Source organism: Amphiprion ocellaris, chromosome 16, assembly GCF_022539595.1.
Source record: "Amphiprion ocellaris isolate individual 3 ecotype Okinawa chromosome 16, ASM2253959v1, whole genome shotgun sequence".
In the NCBI taxonomy this organism is placed as follows: Eukaryota; Metazoa; Chordata; class Actinopteri; family Pomacentridae; genus Amphiprion; species Amphiprion ocellaris.
In genome coordinates, this window is record NC_072781.1 from 33,850,966 (window position 1) to 33,873,960 (window position 22,995).

The following is a 22,995-nucleotide window of genomic DNA, read 5'->3' on the forward strand; positions in this document are numbered from 1 at the left end:
TGTGTTGTTTTGTGTCTTATTTTTGCCATTTTCTGTGTCATTTTTGTCATTTTGTGTGTCATTTTTGTCATTTTGCGTCTCATTTTTGCCATTTTGTGTCTTTTTCTGGTGGTTTTATCTCCTCATCCTGTAGATGTTTTTCTATCTCCATGTTTCCTGACTTCTTCTCTCTACTCTGCTCATCATCAGTAGATGTTCCTCCATGCTGGATGGATCTCCAACTACTGCTCCTCTGTTCTCTGTTTCTGCTGCATTTATTTTACTGGAAACACTGCCTGCACTTCAACCTGAAGCTCTCAACAAACAGGTTACTTGTGTCTAGTTTTTAGCGATTTTGATGCTCTATCTCCATTTAAAGCTTAGATTTGGTTAATTTTCCTGATGGAACTTCTCCAAACACATGATGTTTCTAATAAAAGGTGGTAAATCTTTCTGTTTTCACTGATTCTAGGCGGTAAATGGTGATTATTTTAAGACAACAGGCAGGTTTAGAACTTCAGACGGAGCTGCAGGACGTTTATTAGAAACCAGTTTGTAGTCCATTAATAAAATACTGCATCAGACAGAGAGATGGAACAATAAAAAACACCTCATGGTGGAGATTAAGTCCAGGTTTGTTCAGCTCCAGCATCATGACCAGCAGAAAGAAACAGGAGGAAACAGAACAAGAGCTCAGAGAGGTGGAAAAATCAAACAAAAATTCACCCATTCTTCTTTATTTCAGTCCTCAGAATCCAGATAAATCCGCTGAACACTGAAACGTCAGATCAGCTCAAACCTTTTCTGTCCTGATGCTGCCTCCTGCTGGACAAACTCTGTTATTACAGCTTTTACATCTGCTGCTGTTGGTCTTAAAATCCCTTAAAAACACAGATATCAAATGGGTTAAATAGACAAACCCTTCACCATGCTGAATATATCTCCAACAACATGCTTTAAAATGGTCCAAAATGAGTTAAAATGAGTCAGAAATTAGTTAAAATTTGTCCCAAATGAGTTAAAAATTGTTCAAAATGCCTTGAAATTTGTCCAGAATTACTCAAAGCTGAATAAAAACTAAAATTTACAAAACCTGGAATCAATCTGTCCAACATTTTATCAGATGTCCACAGATGTTACCACCACTGGAACGATGTTTCACCATCATCTGTAGAAGATGTTCCACCATCAGCTGCAGAAGATGTTCCACAATCATCAGTAGAAGATGTCCCACAATCATTAGTAGAAGATGTCCCACAATCATCAGTAGATGTTCCACCATCATCTGTAGAAGATGTCCCACAATCATTAGTAGAAGATGTTCCACCATCATCTGTAGAAGATGTCCCACAATCATTAGTAGTAGATGTCCCACAATCATCAGTAGATGTTCCACCATCATCTGTAGAAGATGTCCCACAATCATTCGTAGAAGATGTCCCACAATCATTAGTAGAAGATGTTCCACCATCATCTGTAGAAGATGTTCCACAATCATCAGTAGATGATGTTCCACCATCATTAGTAGAAGATGTTCCACCATCATCAGTAGATAATGTTCCACCATCATCAGTAGAAGATGTTCCACCATCATCAGTAGATGATGGTGGAACATCATTAGTAGATGTTCCACCATCATCAGTAGATGATTTTCTACCATCATTAGTAGATGATGTTCCACCATCATCAGTAGAAGATGTTCCACCATCATTAGTAGAAGATGTTCCACCATCATCAGTAGAAGATGTTCCACCATCATTAGTAGATGATGTTCCACCATCATCAGTAGAAGATGTCCCACAATCATTAGTAGATGTTCCACCATCATCAGTAGATGATGTTCCACCATCATCTGTAGATGATGTTCCACCATCATCAGTAGAAGATGTTCCACCATCATCAGTAGAAGATGTTCCACCATCATCAGTAGATGATTTTCTACCATCATTAGTAGATGATGTTCCACCATCATCATTAGTAGATGTTCCACCATCATCTGTAGAAGATGTTCCACCATCATCTGTAGATGATGTTCCACAATCATCAGTAGATGTTCCACCATCATTAGTAGATGTTCCACCATCATCAGTAGATGATGTTCCACCATCATCAGTAGAAGATGTTCCACCATCATCAGTAGATGATTTTCTACCATCATTAGTAGATGATGTTCCACCATCATCATTAGTAGATGTTCCACCATCATCTGTAGAAGATGTTCCACAATCATCAGTAGATGATGTTCCACCATCATTAGTAGAAGATGTTCCACCATCATCAGTAGATAATGTTCCACCATCATCAGTAGAAGATGTTCCACCATCATCAGTAGATGATGGTGGAACATCATTAGTAGATGTTCCACCATCATCAGTAGATGATTTTCTACCATCATTAGTAGATGATGTTCCACCATCATCAGTAGAAGATGTTCCACCATCATTAGTAGAAGATGTTCCACCATCATCAGTAGATGATGTTCCACCATCATCAGTAGAAGATGTTCCACCTTCATCAGTAGATGATTTTCTACCATCATTAGTAGATGTTCCACCATCATCAGTAGATGATGGTGGAACATCATTAGTAGATGTTCCACCATCATCAGTAGATGATTTTCTACCATCATTAGTAGATGATGTTCCACCATCATCAGTAGAAGATGTCCCACAATCATTAGTAGAAGATGTTCCACCATCATCAGTAGATGATGTTCCACCATCATCTGTAGATGATGTTCCACCATCATCAGTAGAAGATGTTCCACCATCATCAGTAGATGATGGTGGAACATCATTAGTAGATGTTCCACCATCATCAGTAGATGATGTTCCACCATCATCTGTAGATGATGTTCCACAATCATCAGTAGATGTTCCACCATCATTAGTAGATGTTCCACCATCATCAGTAGATGATGTTCCACCATCATCAGTAGAAGATGTTCCACCATCATCAGTAGATGATTTTCTACCATCATTAGTAGATGATGTTCCACCATCATCATTAGTAGATGTTCCACCATCATCTGTAGATGATGTTCCACAATCATCAGTAGATGTTCCACCATCATTAGTAGATGTTCCACCATCATTAGTAGAAGATGTTCCACCATCATCAGTAGATGTTCCACCATCATCTGTAGAAGATGTTCCACCATGCTGAATGTATCTTCAATGCCACATTTTAAAAATACGTCCAAAATGACACAAAATTTGTCTGAATTTAGTTAAAACTTGTCCCAAATGAGTGAAAATTTGTCTTTTTTTTTTTTTTTTTTAAAGTAAAATTCCGATTGTATATATTAGACATTCTACAACAAACACAGCAAAAAGGTGACATCAGCATCCCAAATGACTAAAAACTGAATAAAAGCCAACATTTCAACACCTGGAACCCACCTGTCAACAGTTTAGACTGACTGAACCTTTTCTGTCCTGATGCTACCTCCTGCTGGACAAACTCTGTCATTACAGCTTTTACATCTGCTGCTGCACATCTAAAAATAATGTCAAAATCCCTTAAAAACACAGATTTTAAAAATGAGCTCCAGGTTTCTCTCTTTCTGTTCATTGTGAAACATTTCTGAAATTCACTGAACAGATTAATTTCTTCACGTTTTCAGAATAATTCCTCCTCCAGCTCTGATTTGACTCCATGTTTATGCATATATGTGGATATTTCAAAGATATTTGCTAAACTTTAGATAAACATTCAGATTTATCAGATAGTTTCTGGAGTTTTTTTTTCTGACATTAAAATCTGAGTCTGGTTGAAGAACAATATGTCAGAAACTACTAAAGATAAAAACCTGAAATGTTCTCTGTTAGTTCTCCTCATGTCATTGTTTCTACATCTGTAATATTGATGATGAATATCTGAATATGGCTCAGTTTAATATGAGGTTCTGGCTCCCAGCCTCCTTTATTTCATCCCAAAGGTCTGTCCTCACAAAAAGAAGTTACACTGGCACAAAAACATATGAAATCATCACAGAAATATGTGAAATTACTCCCAAAATCATCACAAAAAGATGGTAAATTTCCATAAAAAATGTGAAATCAACACAAAGGGATGTGAAATGACCACAAAAGATGCTAAAATACCACAAAAAGATGCAAAATCATTACAAAAAGATGCTAAATTTCCATAAAAAGATATTAAGTTCACACAAAAGATGCTTAAATACCCCCAAAAGGATGCCAAATCATCACAAAAAGATAATAAATTTCAATTAAAAGATGTGAAATTACCACAAAAATATGTGAAATCATTGCAAGAGATGCTAAAATACCACAAAAAGATGCAGTCATCAGAAAAAGAAGCTAAATTGGCACAAAAAGTATGAAACCATCATAGAAATTTGAAATTACTCCCAAAACATGCCTAAAAACATTGAAAGCTGCAAAATCATCAGAAAAATATGCTCAATTTCTCCCAAAAAAGATATTAAATCAACACAAAAAGGTGCTAAATTTCCACACAAATATACGAAATAGATGCAGACATGTGAAATTACCACAAAAATATGTAAAAATAATTACAAAAGAATCTAAAATAGAATTTACACAAAAAGAAGCTAAACTGGTGCAGAGGAGTTCTATCTGGTTGAGGTTAGAAACAGGAGGAGTTTCTGTTGATCCCAACGGACTGAAATCTGTCCAGAATGACTCCAAAAGTCTTCACTCAAATAGATCCTAAATCAATCAGAATTTGCTCAAAATGATTAAAATTGGTCAAAAATTAATCAAAAATTTATTAAGAAATGTGCAAAATGACTAAAACTGGCCAAAAATGAATCCAAAGTTGTACAACTGACCATAAATCAATAAAACTTTGATCAAAATGACTAAAACTGGCCATAACTTAATTTTAAAAATGGATCAAATGACTAACACTGGTCATAAATAAATCCAAAGTTGTCTTCTGGTGGGAGGAGTTCTGGTGGTGGACCAATCAGACGGGTCGAGAGGCGGGAAGAACAGGTCTGGAGCTCCAATCACTGCTGACGTCTGCCAGATCTGGAATCAGTCTTCATCCAGCTGGGATCAGTGGAGTCTCCACAAACATCTCAACACAGTAGAGGTCCAGTATAGAGTCCAGGTCCAGTCCAGGTCCAGGTCTAGTCCAGATCCAGTCCTGATCCAGTAAAGGTCCAGGTCTAGTCCAGAACCAGTCCTGATCCAGTCCAGAACCACCACATGATACCAGAGGATGTCACACCAGATGCTGAAAACATTTGACCTCCTATTCCAGCTACTTTATTAGAGTCATGGTTGACACTTAGAAGCTTTATTTAAATCAGTAAATTAGATTTGTATATTTTTCTAACATTATTTTAATAAAGTTGCATCAATAAAACAGTGTGAAGTTTAAACTCCTCGATTTAAAACTAAACTAAAGTTGAGGGAAATAAAATAAAAATCAAAAAAACTGACCTGAAAACTTGATTTTTTTCTACATCACTTTTTTTGTTTTGTTTTTGCTAAAATGAAAAACTCAGTTTTGATGTTGAATAATTTATTTTCTAAAAGCATCAATAAACATATAAAAGATATAAAACTACTAAAAACTAACTATAGGAGGTTAAATTGAAATGCTTTAAAACTTAAAAACTAAATCAAACAGCGTCTCTTCATTCAGATTATTGATAAATTAAGTTTTCAGAAGTTGATTTTTCTCTGAGCCCCTTATTTTCTTTTTCAGGTGTTTTCTAAGAAATAATCCTGAAGCCAGATGTTCTCTGAGGTGGTGAGAGACTGAAGAACCAGAATAAACTTCAGTCATTAATGAGATGATTTAACCTTCAGTCCAGATCTGAGGCCTCCAGGTCAGGATCTCCTTCTGTTTGTTTGTCCATCTGATGACCTCCAGTCCAGCGCCGTCGGGTCATCACTCATGATGTCATCACTCATGATGTCACAGGAAGTTCACAGGTCAGACTGTGACCTCACAGGAAGTCTGGGAGACGAACCTGCAGGTGGACCGGAGGAGATGAAGGCTAAAAATAGATGTCAGACAAAAGAAAGAGCCCAGAGATGCTTCATTAGATCCAGATCAGGAGGTCCAGGAAGGACTTCTGAGGAACTCTGGACAAATTCTGAGTCATTTATGACAATTTTAAAATAATTTTCTATCATTTATGAGTCATTATGGACAATTTTTAGCTAATTTTGAACAAATTTCAAGTCATTATGTCAAACTCTGCTTCTATTCTCACCATTCTTGCCATTTTGGACACATCTTGAGTCATTTTAGATGATTTTTGAGACATTTGGGGCAAATTTTGAGGAACTTTGGACAAATTCTAAGTAATTTACAACATTTTTAAAATCGACCTTGTAATTTTCTATACTTTTGAGTCATTTTGGACAATTTTTAGCTAATTTTGGACAAATTTCAAGTCATTTTGGGCATTTCTTTTACCGGTACTGCATTTTGTTTTGTGTGTTGTGTTTGAGACTCTAAAAAGTCCTTATTTCAACCTCTGCTGCTTTTCTGACCATTCCCTGTCATTTTTAACAAATTCTGAGTAATTTACGACAATTTTTAAATAATTTTGTATAACTTTTGAGTAATTTTGGTCAACTTATGAGTCATTTTAGACAATTTTTAACTTTTTATTATTATTATACACAATTTCAAGTCATTATGTCAAACTGTGCTTCTATTCTCACCATTCGTTGTCATTTTGGACACATTTTGAGAAACTTTGTACAAATTCAAAGACATTTCTGACAATATTTTAGGAATTTTGGACTCTCTGGTGTGATGATGTTCTCTGGATGTTCTCCTGCTGGAATATTCCTCTTCTTCGTCTGGTCAGCCAGGATTCTGGTTCATCCTCAGACCTTCATGCTGCATCTAGAAATGTCTTCAACATACAGCCCAAGATCGTCATACCGCCACCTCCATGCTTCACTGTCAGGACCATGCATCCACTGTGGTAGTCCTGGTCAGGAGAGACACAAAACATCTGGACTCCATCTGAGCCCAACTCAGATTGTAGAAGTAGTTCTCTGTCTGTGGAGTCTTTTTAGGAGCTGATTAGTGGTACTATGACTCCTTCTAGACCTCCTGATTAGTGGTACTATGACTCCTTCTAGACCTCCTGATTAGTGGTACTATGACTCCTTCTAGACCTCCTGATTAGTGGTACTATGACCCCTTCTAGACCTCCTGATTAGTGGTACTATGACTCCTTCTAGACCTCCTGATTAGTGGTACTATGACTCCTTCTAGACCTCCTGATTAGTGGTACTATGACTCCTTCTAGACCTCCTGATTAGTGCTACTATGACCCCTTCTAGACCTCCTGATTAGTGCTACTATGACCCCTTCTAGACCTCCTGATTAGTGGTACTATGACTCCTTCTAGACCTCCTGATTAGTGGTACTATGACTCCTTCTAGACCTCTTGATTAGTGGTACTATGACCCCTTCTAGACCTCCTGATTAGTGGTACTATGACTCCTTCTAGACCTCCTGATTAGTGGTACTATGACTCCTTCTAGACCTCCTGATTAGTGCTACTATGACCCCTTCTAGACCTCTTGATTAGTGGTACTATGACCCCTTCTAGACCTCCTGATTAGTGCTACTATGACTCCTTCTTGATAGTGATCAGTGATCAGGTGAAGTGGCTGCTGGGTAATGAAGTCAAATAACCTCAGACTGAAGTGGAAGTCTTTTATTTTGGAGGCACTTCACATCCACACAAACACAACACAGTGGAGCAGCTGGAATAAACTTCCTGTCCATCGGGGTTCCTCTCATATCCTGGAGGTTCTAAAACCTCGACAGGAAGAACCCAGCCAGACTTTAGAGATGGTGGTGGAGTCCAGCTGTGATCTCCAGATGTTCAACCAGGAGAACATCAGAGTGAATAAATGATGAGTTCAGGGTTCTGGTGGATTTATTATTATAGAACTATGTGGTTCCTACAGCAGCTGATCTCCATGATTTAATGTGAGAATGAATCCTTTAAATGAGCGTCTCCTCCGTCTGCAGCATGCGATCAAAGACAGGACGAGGACAGGAAGGACACCTTCAGGGAATGACAGAAGACAGAATGTAGGAGATGACCAGAGGATCCTCAGGAGCTCTTGTCTTCAAAGTAGGACTGTTCGATGCGTCTGCAGAAGGACAGCAGGTTGCTGTAGCTCTTGATCCTCTCAGCCAGCTCTGAGCTGGTCAGCCTGGTGGTCAGGATGGTGAAGAGGTGGCCGAACACCAGAGCGTCCAGCTCTGTAGGTCTGAGACACAAAGACACGCAATTAAACATCACTAAACACTATAAAATACACAATTAAACACAATAAAGCACAATTAAAAACACAAAAACACAATAAAATACCAAGAAACACACTATAAACACACAATAAAATACTATAAAACACTATACAGCACTATAAAACACACTTAAACACAACAAAAGAAAAAACACAATAAAATACTATAAAACACAATAAATCTCAATAAAAACACAAAAAAATACAACATAACACTATAAAATACAAAAAACACAATAAAACACATTAAAACACAGCAAATAAAATACTATAAAATATTATAAAACACAGAAACACGCTCAGGGTTTGTTACAGAGGGAATCTAGTTTATAATTTGAGCCTCATTTTATCTTTTTTTTAATAAACTGCAGCTGTAAACAACCTGATAATGTATTTTTATTTTTTAACTATTTTTTGACATAAAAAGCCCCAAAATACAATTTAACCATAATTTCAAAACTACTGTACTTTTTTATTTATTGGATGAAAATAAAACTTTTCCAGTTTAATGCTGTGAAAATATTTCTAAAATTAGACATGATCAGTGAATCTGCAATTTACTGAATTAATCTTTTTATGTGTCTAATTAAAACATTAAAACCTGAAACTTTGAAGAAACATAAAATTTACTTTTTTTTAAAAAGAGATTGCAAAATGTTGACATGAAAAGACAAATTATAATAAGAAAAAAACAAAATGTTTACTATTAAATCACTAATATATGCGTTTATTTATTAGATGAAGCTGTAAAATTCAGGTTTACTGCTGAATGTTAATTATTTAAATTTATTCCTTTAAGTTCTTAAACTCAGAACCAGACCTGAGCATCCAGGACTTTATGATGGGATGTTTGGTTTGTGCAGCTTCTAACCAGCAGGTGGCGCTGCTTCGTCCTCTATAGCAGCAGAACATTCCAGGAAAGTGAAACTTACTGTTTGTTGAAGAAGTACGGTTGAGTTCCGAGTCTCTGAGAAAGAGCTTGACAGCACTGACTGACGTCTTCATACACCTGAAAAAAAAAAACAAGCAGCTACTGAATGTTTCTCCACTGATGAGGAGATGTTCCCTAACCCTGGAGATGTTCCATAAACCTGGAGGTGTTCCCCAACCCTGGAGGTGTTCCCTAACCCTGGAGATGTTCCCCAACCCTAGAGGTGTTCCCTAACCCTAGAGATGTTCCCTAACCCTGGAGATGTTCCATAAACCTGGAGGTGTTCCCCAACCCTGGAGGTGTTCCCCAACCCTGGAGGTGTTCCCCAACCCTGGAAATGTTCCCCAACCCTAGAGGTGTTCCCTAACCCTAGAGATGTTCCCTAACCCTGGAGATGTTCCCTAACCCTGGAGGTGTTCCCTAACCCTGGAGATGTTCCCTAACCCTAGAGATGTTCCCTAACCCTAGAGGTGTTCCCTAACCCTGGAGGTGTTCCCTAACCCTAGAGATGTTCCCTAACCCTGGAGGTGTTCCCCAACCCTGGAGGTGTTCCCTAACCCTGGAGGTGTTCCCTAACCCTGGAGGTGTTCCCTAACCCTAGAGATGTTCCCTAACCCTGAAGGTGTTCCCTAACCCTGGAGGTGTTCCCTAACCCTGGAGATGTTCCCTAACCCTGGAGATGTTCCCTAACCCTGGAGATGTTCCCTAACCCTGGAGATGTTCCCTAACCCTAGAGATGTTCCCTAACCCTGGAGGTGTTCCCTAACCCTGGAGGTGTTCCCTAACCCTGGAGATGTTCCCTAACCCTGGAAGTGTTCCCTAACCCTGGAGATGTTCCCTAACCCTGGAGATGTTCCCTAACCCTGGAGATGTTCCCTAACCCTGGAGATGTTCCCTAACCCTAGAGATGTTCCCTAACCCTGGAGGTGTTCCCTAACCCTGGAGATGTTTCCTAACCCTCGAGATGTTCCCTAACCCTGGAGATGTTCCCTAACCCTAGAGATGTTCCCTAACCCTAGAGATGTTCCCTAACCCTGGAGATGTTCCCTAACCCTGGAGATGTTCCCTAACCCTGGAGATGTTCCCTAACCCTAGAGGTGTTCCCTAACCCTAGAGATGTTCCCTAACCCTGGAGATGTTCCCTAACCCTGGAGGTGTTCCCTAACCCTGGAGGTGTTCCCTAACCCTAGAGGTGTTCCCTAACCCTGGAGGTGTTCCCTAACCCTGGAGATGTTCCCTAACCCTGGAGATGTTCCCTAACCCTGGAGATGTTCCCTAACCCTGGAGATGTTCCCTAACCCTGGAGGTGTTCCCTAACCCTGGAGGTGTTCCCTAACCCTAGAGATGTTCCCTAACCCTAGAGATGTTCCCTAACCCATGAGATGTTCCCTAAACCTGGAGATGTTCCCTAAACCTGGAGATGTTCCTCACCTGCTCCAGCGTCTTCCCTCCCCAGCCGATGGCGTTCATCTTCCTGCGAACCTCCCACTGCTTCTGGTAGGCCAGGATGTTACTGAGAGGCCACGAGTACGGACTGCTGTACCTGGGACGAGAGATCTGCACAAACACACCTGGTGAGACCCCAGCACAGGTAAACCAGAGATAGACTAGAGGTAAACCAGAGATAAACCTGTGATGGACCTAAACCTGAGATTAACCTGAGATAAACCTGAACCTGAGATTAACCTGAGATAAACCTAAACCAGAGAAAAATCAGAGATAAACCAAAACCTGAGATAAACCTGAGATAAACCTGAGATTAACCTGAGATAAATCTGAGATAAACCAGACATAAACATGAAGTGAATCAGAGATAAACCAGAGATAAACCAGAGATTAACCTGAAGTAAACCAGAGATAAACCGGGGACAAACCAAAGATTAACCAGAGATAAACCTGAGATGAACCTGGGATAAATCTGAGATAAACCAGAGGAGGAACAGACCTCAGCAGCTGTAGCGTCGTCACACCACTGGACGTAGAGCTGAGGACAGGAACAGGAATATCAGCTGATTACAGCAGTACACAGATTATTTATTCACGTGTTGTTGTATGTTGTTGACGTGTTGTTGTATGTTGTTCCCATGTTCATACCTCCGCCGTCAGCAGCATGTTGTTGACCAGCTCCATGTAAGCTTTCATCTCAGCTCTCTGGACGTCGTCTAAACCGTCGCTCAGTGAATGACCCTGAAACCAGAGAACACAGAGATTACTGTACAGGTGGAAATCTAAACACCAAGAACACATCTGGAAAGAAAAACATCTGGAGGTTTAAAGACTTTTCTGTGTGTTTTATTTTTTGGCATATTTAAAATATACAAAAATAGTACTAGTATTAGTATTAGTTGCATGTACTATATGTAACTAATAATAAAACGTCAAAACAGATTTTATAAATGTTTCCTTTCCATTTAAAAGATGAAGCTGCTAAATTTGAGTTTAATATTGTACATACACTGCTCAAAAAATTAAAGGAATACTTTTTAATCTAAGTTGTTAATGAAATTAGAAACAGATGCACTAGAGGGCTAACAATGAGACACCCTCAAAACAGGAATGAGTTTACAGGTGAAGGCTACTGACATTTTTCCCCTCCTAATGTTTTCTGACTGTTTTTCACTAGTTTTGCATTTGGTTAGAGTCAGTGTCACTGCTGGCAGCATGAGGTGATACCTGGACCCTACAGAGGTTGCATAGACAGTCCATCTCCTCCAGGATGGCACGTCAATGCATGGCATTACCAGAAGGTTTGCTGTGTCTCCCAGCACAGTCTGAAGAGCATGAAGGAGATTCCAGGAGACAGGCAGTTAGTCTAGGAGAGCTGGACAGGACTGCAGAAGGTCCTCAACCCATCAGCAGGACAGGTATCTGCTCCTTTATGCAAGGAGGAACAGGATGAGCTCTGCAGTAGCTCTAGAAAATGACCTCCAGATGACCACTGGTGTGAATGTCTCTGACCAAACAATCAGAAAGAGATGTAATGAGGAAGATCTGAGGACCAGATGTTCTCTAGTAGACCCTGTGTTCACTGACCGGCACTGTGGAGCTCGGTTGGTATTTGCCATAGAACACAGAAATTGGCAGGTCCATCACTGGTGCTCTGTGCTTTTCACAGATGACAGCAGGTTCATCATGAGCACATGTGACAGACATGAAAGGGTCTGGAGAAGCTGTGCAGATCGTTATGCTGCCTGTAGTATTGTTCAGCATGACTGGTTTGGTGGTGAGTCAGTGAAGGTCTGGGGAGACATGTCCATGGAGGGACACACAGACCTCTACAGGCTGGACAGCAGCACTCTGACTGCCATTAGGTATCAGGATGAAATCCTTGGACCTATTGTCAGACCCTACGCTGGTGCAGTGGTCCTGGATTCCTTCTGGTGCACGACAATGCATGTCCTCATGTGGTAAGAGAATTCATGCAGTTCCTGGAGGATGAAGGAATTGATACCATTAACTGGCCCCCACGCTCACCTGACCTGAATCCAATAGAACACCTTTGGAACATTATGTTTTGGTCCATCCAACACCACCAGGTTGCTCCTCAGACTGTCCAGGAGCTCAGTGATGCCCTGGTCCAGTTCTGGGAGGAGATACCTCAGGACACCATCCATCTTCTCATTCAGAGCTTGTCTCGACATCATCAGGCTGCATACAAGCACATGGAGGCCATACAAACTACTGAGTACCATTCTGAGTTCCTGTAGAGGAATTTCAGCAAGATGGACCAGCCTGCACCATCAGTTCTTCACTCTGACTTTTGGGGTGTCTTGAATTCAGCAAGAAATGATCATTTTCATTTCCATCAAGCGATGTGGCATCTTTTCATCCTTAACACATTATCCAGTCCATATCAATGTAGAGATCCAGCTTGTTATTTTTTCCCATTAAAATATGATGTATTTTCAAAGTGTTCCTTTAATTTTTTTGAGCAGTGTCTATTTCTAAAATGAGACAAAAACGGTTTGTAATAATGTGTTTTTACACAGATTTATTGGTTAAATAAGGTAGATTTTATATTTACATAAAAGAAATGTTGAATGAATGTGTTTTCATCAGTGGATGGTGTGAATGAGTTAATCTGACTGTTTTAAATAAATGATCCTTCACTAGACAGTAAAAAGTCAAATGATCTGTAGAAAATAGATTTAATCTCACCTTAGCTTTAGTGAACTGAACGATCGGCCCCAGCTCTGACACCACCTGGTTCCCCACATGAATGAAGGGAATCTTTCCTGTAGCAGGAACAGAAGATGGAAATGTTGTCTCCTCACCCTGTAGATGTTTAACTATCTCTATTTTAATCATTTCTACAAAAGGTTTAACTCGGCCCGCCAGTGGGTTTTAAAGACGTTTTACTTTGAAAAGTCGCCAAAATGTCTCCATTTATCAGCTTGAAACTGTAATAAGAAAAATGCTCATATTTTCTACTTCTAGCTGGTCCTTGAATGCATCACGTGTGGTTCCTTCGGGAGAAAGAACCAAATCTGAGCTTTAAATGGTGACATTTCTTTAAAACCATCAACTACCTCCATGTTTCCAGACTATTCCCATTATAATGAAAATATCTTTAAAAATGTCTGAAATGACTCAAAATTAGTCTGATTTGAGCTAAAATTGTCTCAAATTAGTTAAAATTTGTCCAAAATGAGCTGAAAATTGTCCAAAATGAGTTAATATTTATGTGATATGAGCTAAAATTTGTCCAAAATGACAAAACATTGTTCAGAATGACTAAAGATTTGTCTGACAAACTAAAAATTGTCCAAAAATGAGTTTAAATTTGTCTGATATGAGCTAAAATTAGTCCAAAATGAGTTAAAATTTTCCTTATGAGCTAAAAATAGTCCAAAATGACTCAAAATTTGTCTGATGGGAGCAAAAAATTGCCTCAAATTAGTTAAAATTGTCAAAAATTAGCCAAGAAATTTCATAAATTAGTTAAAAATTGTCTCAAATGAACAAAAAATTGTCAAAAATGAGTTAAAATTTATGTGATATAAGCTCAAAGTTGTCCACAATGACTCTAAATTTGTCTGATATGAGCTAAAAAATGTCCATAATGAGTTAAAATTAGTCCAAAATGAGCTAAAAATTGTCCAAAATGTTATAAAGTCCAGAATTTGTTGTTTTTTACAGAATCTGGTTGAAGCAAATGTTTTGTTTTTAAATAACACAAGTGGAAAATGTTAAAAATCTGTCGATTGTTTCTGTTTTTCGTGTTCCTGGCTGATAAACGGTGAAAAGATGAGATGTGATGAAAGCAGCTGCAGGTTCTGAGGTTAATATTCTCATATTTTATTATTTAAAGCTGGATAAAGAGCAAAACTGAGCTACTGACCTGAAGGCGACATGTATTCAGCATTGACTCTGCAAACCACCTCCACAGGCAGACCACACATCCTCAGGTAGGCCTGCAGGAGAAACGACAATAATTCAGAATAACTCAACAATAACTCAGAATAACTCAACAACCACCAGGCGTTTATGTCATCTTTAAGCCTCTGAACTCATCATGCTGCTAAAATCTCACTGATTGCCAACCAGAAAACATAAAACCAGAAAGAATCTTCAGATTTTCAGACTTTTAATGACACAGAAAACTGAGTAAAGATGTTCAGAGGATTAAATAACTTCACAGCGGTAGAATAGATCTAGACATAAACACACAATGTGGAGAAAAAGTAAGAAGGTTGACCTGAACAGCGAGAGATGAGGCACAGTCTGACAGCAGAATCTGATCCTCTGAGGAAACAAAACAGCAGCAGAGTTAAACAAAAAAAAACAATTCAAATACTATCCAGAGACGTCACAGACCAACGACTAAACCACAGCAGTTTACTGATAGATGCTAGATTGAGTCATCGATGATTCTCCAGATGCAGCAAAACTCACATCATCATTTCTAGATTTATGGATCGTTCCAGAGCTGGAGGACGTTTTACATCCAATAATCCACGTATTAAACCCTAAAACATGCAGTTTTTGTGTAAATGTTCTTGTCCTGAGACCAAATCTATAAAACTAGGAGAAAAGAATGTTTTTAATATTCTAAAATACCAAATAAGACTGGAGTTCCCCTAAAATGCCATTTTTCTCTTGTCCACCCCCTGATGACCAAACTGGATCTCTGATAAAAGAATAAGAATCTAATTTAAATCTACTTTTTTTGGTTTTATTTTTTTCATTGTCTCTATAATTGTGGGAAAAATTTGTAATCAACATAATATTTTAAATAATAATTATTATCCATGGAATGTGTTCCACAACATGTTAGCATAACCTGTCGATGATGTTTTTGTTGTTTTGTCTCTCGTTGTTGTCGTTTTATGTCTTGTTTTTGTCATTTTGTGTCTCGTTTTTGTAGTTTTGACTACAGCTTTACTAGTTTTGACTAGTTTTGACTTTGGTCTTTGTTTTTGTTTAGTTGGTTTAATGGTTTGTTTCTGGGGGAAAGCACACAGTCATAAGGAATGTTTAGCTAGCAGCTAATGTGCATCTGTCATGTAGAGAAAACCAGAACAACCACATAAAACAATTTTAAAAAGTCAAAATAAGCTCTACAGGACAGTTAAACCAGTCAGAATGACTCTAGAGGACAGTTAAACCAGTCAGAATAACCCTAGAGGACAGTTAAACCAGTCAGAATGACTCTAGAGGACAGTTAAACCAGTCAGAATGACTCTAGAGGACTGTTAACCAGTCAGAATGACTCTAGAGGACAGTTAACCAGTCAGAATGACTCTAGAGGACAGTTAAACCAGTCAGAATGACTCTAGAGGACTGTTAACCAGTCAGAATGACTCTAGAGGACAGTTAACCAGTCAGAATGACTCTAGAGGACTGTTAACCAGTCAGAATGACTCTAGAGGACTGTTAACCAGTCAGAATGACTCTAGAGGACAGTTAAACCAGTCAGAATGACTCTAGAGGACTGTTAACCAGTCAGAATGACTCTAGAGGACAGTTAAACCAGTCAAAATGACTCTAGAGGACAGTTAACCAGTCAGAATGACTCTAGAGGACTGTTAAACCAGTCAGAATAACCCTAGAGGACAGTTAAACCAGTCAGAATGACTCTAGAGGACTGTTAACCAGTCAGAATGACTCTAGAGGACAGTTAACCAGTCAGAATGACTCTAGAGGACTGTTAACCAGTCAGAATGACTCTAGAGGACTGTTAACCAGTCAGAATGACTCTAGAGGACAGTTAAACCAGTCAGAATGACTCTAGAGGACTGTTAACCAGTCAGAATGACTCTAGAGGACTGTTAACCAGTCAGAATGACTCTAGAGGACAGTTAAACCAGTCAAAATGACTCTAGAGGACAGTTAACCAGTCAGAATGACTCTAGAGGACTGTTAAACCAGTCAGAATAACCCTAGAGGACAGTTAAACCAGTCAGAATGACTCTAGAGGACAGTTAACCAGTCAGAATGACTCTAGAGGACAGTTAAACCAGTCAGAATGACTCTAGAGGACAGTTAAACCAGTCAGAATGACTCTAGAGGACAGTTAAACCAGTCAGAATGACTCTAGAGGACAGTTAACCAGTCAGAATGACTCTAGAGGACAGTTAAACCAGTCAGAATGACTCTAGAGGACAGTTAACCAGTCAGAATGACTCTAGAGGACAGTTAAACCAGTCAGAATGACTCTAGAGGACTGTTAACCAGTCAGAATGACTCTAGAGGACAGTTAAACCAGTCAGAATGACTCTAGAGGACAGTTAACCAGTCAGAATGACTCTAGAGGACAGTTAACCAGTCAGAATGACTCTAGAGGACAGTTAAACCAGTCAGAATGACTGTAGAGGACTGTTAACCAGTCAAAATGACTCTAGAGGACTGTTAACCAGTCAGAATGACTCTAGAGGACTGTTAACCAGTCAGAATGACTCTAGAGGACAGTTAAACCAGTCAGAATGACTCTAGAGGACCGTTAAACCAGTCAGAATGACTCTAGAGGACAGTTAAACCAGTCAGAATGACTCTAGAGGACTGTTAACCAGTCAGAATGACTCTAGAGGACTGTTAACCAGTCAGAATGACTCTAGAGGACAGTTAAACCAGTCAGAATGACTCTAGAGGACAGTTAAACCAGTCAGAATGACTCTAGAGGACAGTTAAACCAGTCAGAATGACTCTAGAGGACTGTTAACCAGTCAGAATGACTCTAGAGGACTGTTAACCAGTCAGAATGACTCTAGAGGACAGTTAAACCAGTCAAAATGACTCTAGAGGACAGTTAACCAGTCAGAATGACTCTAGAGGACTGTTAACCAGTCAGAATAACTCTAGAGGACAGTTAAACCAGTCAGAATGACTCTAGAGGACAGTTAAACCAGTCAAAATGACTCTAGAGGACAGTTAACCAGTCAGAATGACTCTAGAGGACTGTTAACCACTCAGAATAACTCTAGAGGACAGTTAAACCAGCATAAAGCAGCGCTGTAGACCCAGCAGTCGGTTTAGAGCACCTCACCCTTCAGCGGCTGGTACAAGGTGGCATTCTCCGGCCACGGCTCTGCAGCTGTCAGAGACAAAAACAGAACACATGGAATGAAAGGAGACACTGGATTACCAAGGTCACTGCAACCGCTCAGCTTCTGCTGGTTAACTCAGAATATTACAGATTAAATCACTGTTATTGGATGTCTGCTCGCTGCTGTTGGCTCTGAACAGTCTGACGATTTAAAGTTTAAAAATACTAAACTCTTTAAAAATAAAAAACCTTTCAGGGAGTTTCAGGTTAAAGTCAGAGGCAGGTTCAGCAACAGAGACGAGATTTATTCTGATTAAAGGCTGCTTTATGCACAACAAAATTCGCATGGTTCCCATTTTCAAGGATTTCAACTATTTTTCAGTCATTTTAAACAATTTCTTTCATTTTAGCAAACAATTTTCAGTAATATTAACACATTTTGTAATTTTGGCAAAGTTTGAGGTTGTTTAGGCAATATTTTAGTCATTTTATACAAGTTAGAGTTATTTAGGAAGTTTTCTCAGTCTGCCATCAATAGATTTTACTCTTTGCAGCAGCAGTTTTATCTTTACTCTGCTTCCTATAAAGGTTTATGAGTCATTTTCAACAATTTGTCATTTTAGCAAAATTTTGTGTTATTCTGGAGACATTTGGAGTCATTCTGGACACATTTCAAGTAATTTGAGGACAATTTTTGAGTCATTTTGCAAAATGTTTGTCATTTTAGCAAAACTTTGCATTATTCGTGAGTCATTTAACAATTATTGGAGTTTTAGCAAACATTTTTAAGTGATATTAACCAATTTTTGTAATTTTGGCAAAGTTTTAGGTTGTTTTAGGCAATATTTGAGTCATTTTATACAAGTTAGTCATTTTAAAATAATAAATAAATACATTTTAAGATTTTGGGCTTCTTGAAGTTTATTTTAACTTGCTTTAAAAGGACAAAAGAAACTTCACATATCTACAGAAAAATGAGCAGAAACACTGAAAACAGAAACACAGACATCAGTTCTAAGTTCCATTAATTCTTCTGATGTTGACGTTTAAAATACTTTTCTTGCAAAAAAACCAAACAAAAAAACCCACCAAATGTAGATGTTCCCTGCACTCTGCCAGACTGTATTTAACTTGATTTATGGATGGATTTTTCACCTAATTATCTCTTTTGCAATCATCCTGTGAGTTTAATCTTTTAAATATGAGTCCTGATGAATAAAATCGAGTCATTTTGATGCACATGAGGCAGTTTCTCTTCTTAAATCTGAGGCTGTCCGAGCTTCCATCGGTTTGAAACAACCTGCTGAGGATTTAAAGCTGCAGACTCTGTTTTCTCTTAAATCACTTCTCAAAAGTCATTTTAAAGGCTTAGGTTAATGTAATGTTGTCTCTTTTATTTTGTTTTACAACATTTTTAGTGCATTTATTACTAAAAGACAAGAAAAAAGTCTGGTAATAATAAATTTCATGCAGCAAATAACGTTTAAAAATATGGATTGAAACTGTAAAAATTTCTGAAACATGTTTCTGAGACTATATTAATCTGTTCTTATTATTAATAGCATCATTTAATTTCCGGTGCAGCTGGAAAACTGCGTTATGTGGCTTTAAACTGGTAAATAGAAGCAGTCTGGTTGTAACGGAGGACACAGAGCAGGTACAGGAACACAGAGACACAAGGGTAATTAGAAAAGAGATTATTTCTTTATGACTGTTTGACCCAGATAGCAGCAGCTGAACCGAGCTGCTGCATTAAACTGCTCTGGTGGATAATACAGGAGCAGCTAAAGTTGGTGTTAGCATAAAAAATATAGGTCAGATAGGATAATTATTTAAAAATTATACAGGACCAGCTAATGCTGGAAAATGCTCTCGTTAGCATACAAAAATAAAGTCTGGGTAGTCTAATAATTATTTTAAAAATATCTAGGAGCAGCTAAAGTTGGTGTTAGCATCAAAAAGAAAGTTTGGAGGGTCTAGCAATTTTATTAAAAATATTATACGAGCAGCTAATTTTGCTGTTAGTACATTAAATACATCCATCCATCCATCCATCCATTATCTATACACCGCTTAATCCTCACTAGGGTCGCGGGGGGGGGGCTGGAGCCTATCCCAGCTGACTCAGGTGAAGGCAGGGGACACCCTAGACAGGTCGCCAGTCTGTCGCAGGGCCACATACAAAGACAAACAAGCACTCTCACATTCACACCTACGGGCAATTTAGAATAATCAATTAACCTCAGCATATTTTTGGACTGTGGGAGGAAGCCGGAGTACCCGGAGAGAACCCACGCATGCACAGGGAGAACATGCAAACTCCATGCAGAAAGATCCCGGGAAAGCCGGGACGCGAACCAGGGACCTTCTTGCTGCAAGGAGAAAGTGCTAACCACTACGCCACTGTGCAGCCCTATATTAAATACAGTTGATCTAATATTTTTTAAATTATATGAGCAGCTAATGTTGCTGTTAGTATATTAAATACAGCTGATCTAATTTTTTTTTAATTATACGAGCAGTTAATGTTGCTGTTAGTATATTAAATACAGCTGATCTAATAATTTTTTTTTTTTAATTATACGAGCAGCTAATGTTGTTGTTAGCATCAAAAATAAAGTTTAGGTAGTCTAATAATTATTTTAAAATATATGTGAGTAGCTAATGTTGCTGTTAGGTATTAAAAAAATATAGTTCAGAGGGTCTAATAATTATTTAAAAATTAAATGAGAGCAGCTAATGTTGTTGTTAGCGTCAAAAAGAAAGTTTAAGTGGTCTAATAATTTTTTTAACTATACGAGTAGCTAACGTTGCTGTTAGCATGAAAAAATAAAGTTTAGGTAGTCTAATAATTATTTTAAAATATATGTGAGTAGCTAATGTTGCTGTTAGGTATTAAAAAAATATAGTTCAGAGGGTCTAATAATTATTTAAAAATTAAATGAGAGCAGCTAATGTTGTTGTTAGCGTCAAAAAGAAAGTTTAAGTGGTCTAATAATTTTTTTAACTATACGAGTAGCTAACGTTGCTGTTAGCATGAAAAAATAAAGTTTAGGTGGTCTAATAATTATTTTAAAATGAGATGTGAGAGGCTAATGATAGAAATCCTGCTGTATTTTCCATCATTAGCTGCTCAAAAATCACAAACCAACGTTAGAAAGGCTGCTGTTAGTATAAAAAAAATATAGTTCAGATGGAGAAATAATTATTTACAATGACATGTGAGCTGCTAATGTTGCTGTTAGCATCAAAAAGAAAGTTTAGGTGATCTAATAATTATTTTAAAATATATGTGAGTAGCTAATGTTGCTGCTAGTATATTAAATACAGTTGAGAGGGTCTAATAATTATTTTAAATTAAATGAGAGCAGCTAATGTTAGAAATCCTGCTTTATTTCCATCTTTAACTCTATTTTCCATCAAACATCAGAATGCTGCTCGAAGCTAAAGTTAGCTCGATAAAGCTCCACAGAAACAGCGGCTAGAGAGAATAATTTAGAATATTCTAGAATGTTTTACCTGCTAGCTGCGACACGAAGGCATCAGCCGCCAGAGACATGTCTGTGCTGGGATAAAACCACCAGTTTTTACAGTTTCTGCTGGTTTAAACACCAGATTTAGTTTCAGGTCGAACAAACGCTCTAAGGACAACAGTCACCGGTCCGGCCAACATTAGCGTCCGGACCAGGAACTCTGACTCCGGTTTTTGGTTCCATTCTACCGGCACACTTTATATAAAACAATAGAATAAATACAATTCTAAATACCTAAACAGAAGTATTGTATATTGTTATTATTATACAAATTAAAATAAACCCTATTTCGGGAGTTTTTTATTTTTCGTTCTGAACCTGAAGTCTTCTTCTCCTGTCAGCCAGCAGAGGCGCTGCTGCCTCCTAGAGGCCGCTTACTGACACCACAATAATAATAATAATAATAATAATAATAATAATAATAATAATAATAATAATAATAATAATAATAATAATAATAATAATAATAATAATAATAATAATAATAATACTTACAACTCAGTAATAATTACGTAAACTGCTGCAGGATGTTTATTATTGAGTTCAAACATTAATTTTTAGAATGTAGGAAAATCTTTTGAGCAAACAATGTAAAAAATGGATGTTTTAACATTTTACCTGTTGTCTTTTGAATGATAGAATGTAGTTTTATAGATTTCTCTTGTACGGAGACCTTAACTTTGACTTTAATTTAATATGTTACATATTAAATAACAGCGATTCTGTTTTTCTAATGAGTTTGGTTTTTTTTGTTTGTTTCTTGTTGTCGGCTACAAACTAAAGGAGCTGCTAAACTACCTCACCCTGCTCATTAATAATGACTATAAAAGTCATTATTAAAACCCATGCACAGCCGACTTCTTCTGCCTTTTCTTCTTCTGGGTTTTCTCCTTCCTCTTGTCCTTCTCCTTGTCCAATCAGATTTGAGAACAGCTCATCTGCCAATAAAAGAGCAGCTTTAGAGCCCCGCCTCTTTTTTTAAACTCCATCAGAAGATGGCTTCCAGCTCAGACAGGTGAGGACTGTTAGAACTTCCAATGGTTTTAATGTGTTGTTTGTTGTAATAAAATAAATTAAATGTGACTTTGAGGAGGACTGGAGTTCAGTCTGCTGCTGCTGGAGCCGGAAAGTTCAACAAAATCAGCAAAATAATGTGATTTCTGTTCAGGTTTCTGCTCAGAAGGCCTCAGATGTGGTCAGAGAGGAGCTGCTTCATCATTTAGGTTGAATTTAATCACACTGGTGAATAAATAGCTGATAGTAATCCAACCCAAGCAGCGAATTATGTTTAAAAATATGCAGTGAAACTATAGAGAAGTCTAAGTAGATGGCAGAAAACAGAGTTCATCTTTCTGTTCCATGTTGGGAAAAAAGTCCTTAGTTTTTTCTGAACCTTCTGCCTGGAAGATGTTACAGAAAAACTGGGAACTAACCGAATTCATCTATGAGCACTTTTAAATCCACACTGTGAGTTCTCAAGGCCAACTCCACAAAATGCGCTCATTTGTCAAAACTAGCTTGTGAATTAAATTTTTTATTTGCTTGTGTTTAACTGTGTAATTTTGTACCTGTGTTTTGTATTTTGGAAATTGTCTGAACTTAAGAAAGACGGATAAAAACTGTTAATAGTCTAATATTTAATATTTCTTTGAGCCTCTTTGAGTTGTTTTGAGGCTTCAGATGTGAATGTTGATTCTAGTCTAGTTTTGCTCACTTTAGGCTGTGTGACGGTTTGAGATTGAAATATTGGCAAACATCCAAGTTGCACGGATGCAA

General features: G+C 38.0%; 1 protein-coding gene and 1 long non-coding RNA gene across 3 annotated transcripts in view; one reads left to right on the forward strand and one right to left on the reverse strand.

The window, feature by feature from the left end:
• Positions 1-7,654: 7,654 nt before the first annotated feature.
• mtx2 (metaxin 2) lies at positions 7,655-21,520 on the reverse strand. 2 transcript variants are annotated; one of them, XM_023271232.3, is made up of 10 exons: positions 21,206-21,518; positions 17,687-17,734; positions 14,900-14,946; positions 14,543-14,615; positions 13,360-13,436; positions 11,296-11,388; positions 11,147-11,185; positions 10,633-10,758; positions 9,203-9,279; positions 7,655-8,234 (listed from the first exon to the last, which is right to left on the reverse strand). In XM_023271232.3, the coding sequence occupies exons 1-10, from the start codon at positions 21,243-21,245 to the stop codon at positions 8,075-8,077; spliced, it is 780 nt and encodes a 259-aa protein (XP_023127000.1). In that variant the 5' UTR covers positions 21,246-21,518; the 3' UTR covers positions 7,655-8,074. The 2 variants fall into 2 exon arrangements, with proteins under 2 accessions (XP_023127000.1, XP_023127001.1); XM_023271233.3 differs by lacking the exon at positions 17,687-17,734 and having other exon boundaries at positions 21,206-21,520.
• Positions 21,521-22,191: 671 nt separating this feature from the next.
• Positions 22,192-22,995, forward strand: part of LOC111569216 (uncharacterized) — a 13,940-nt gene continuing 13,136 nt past the window's right edge. Inside the window, exon 1 of the long non-coding RNA XR_002746198.2 lies at positions 22,192-22,234. This is a non-coding gene — a long non-coding RNA (uncharacterized LOC111569216). The remainder of the gene's footprint in view (positions 22,235-22,995) is intronic.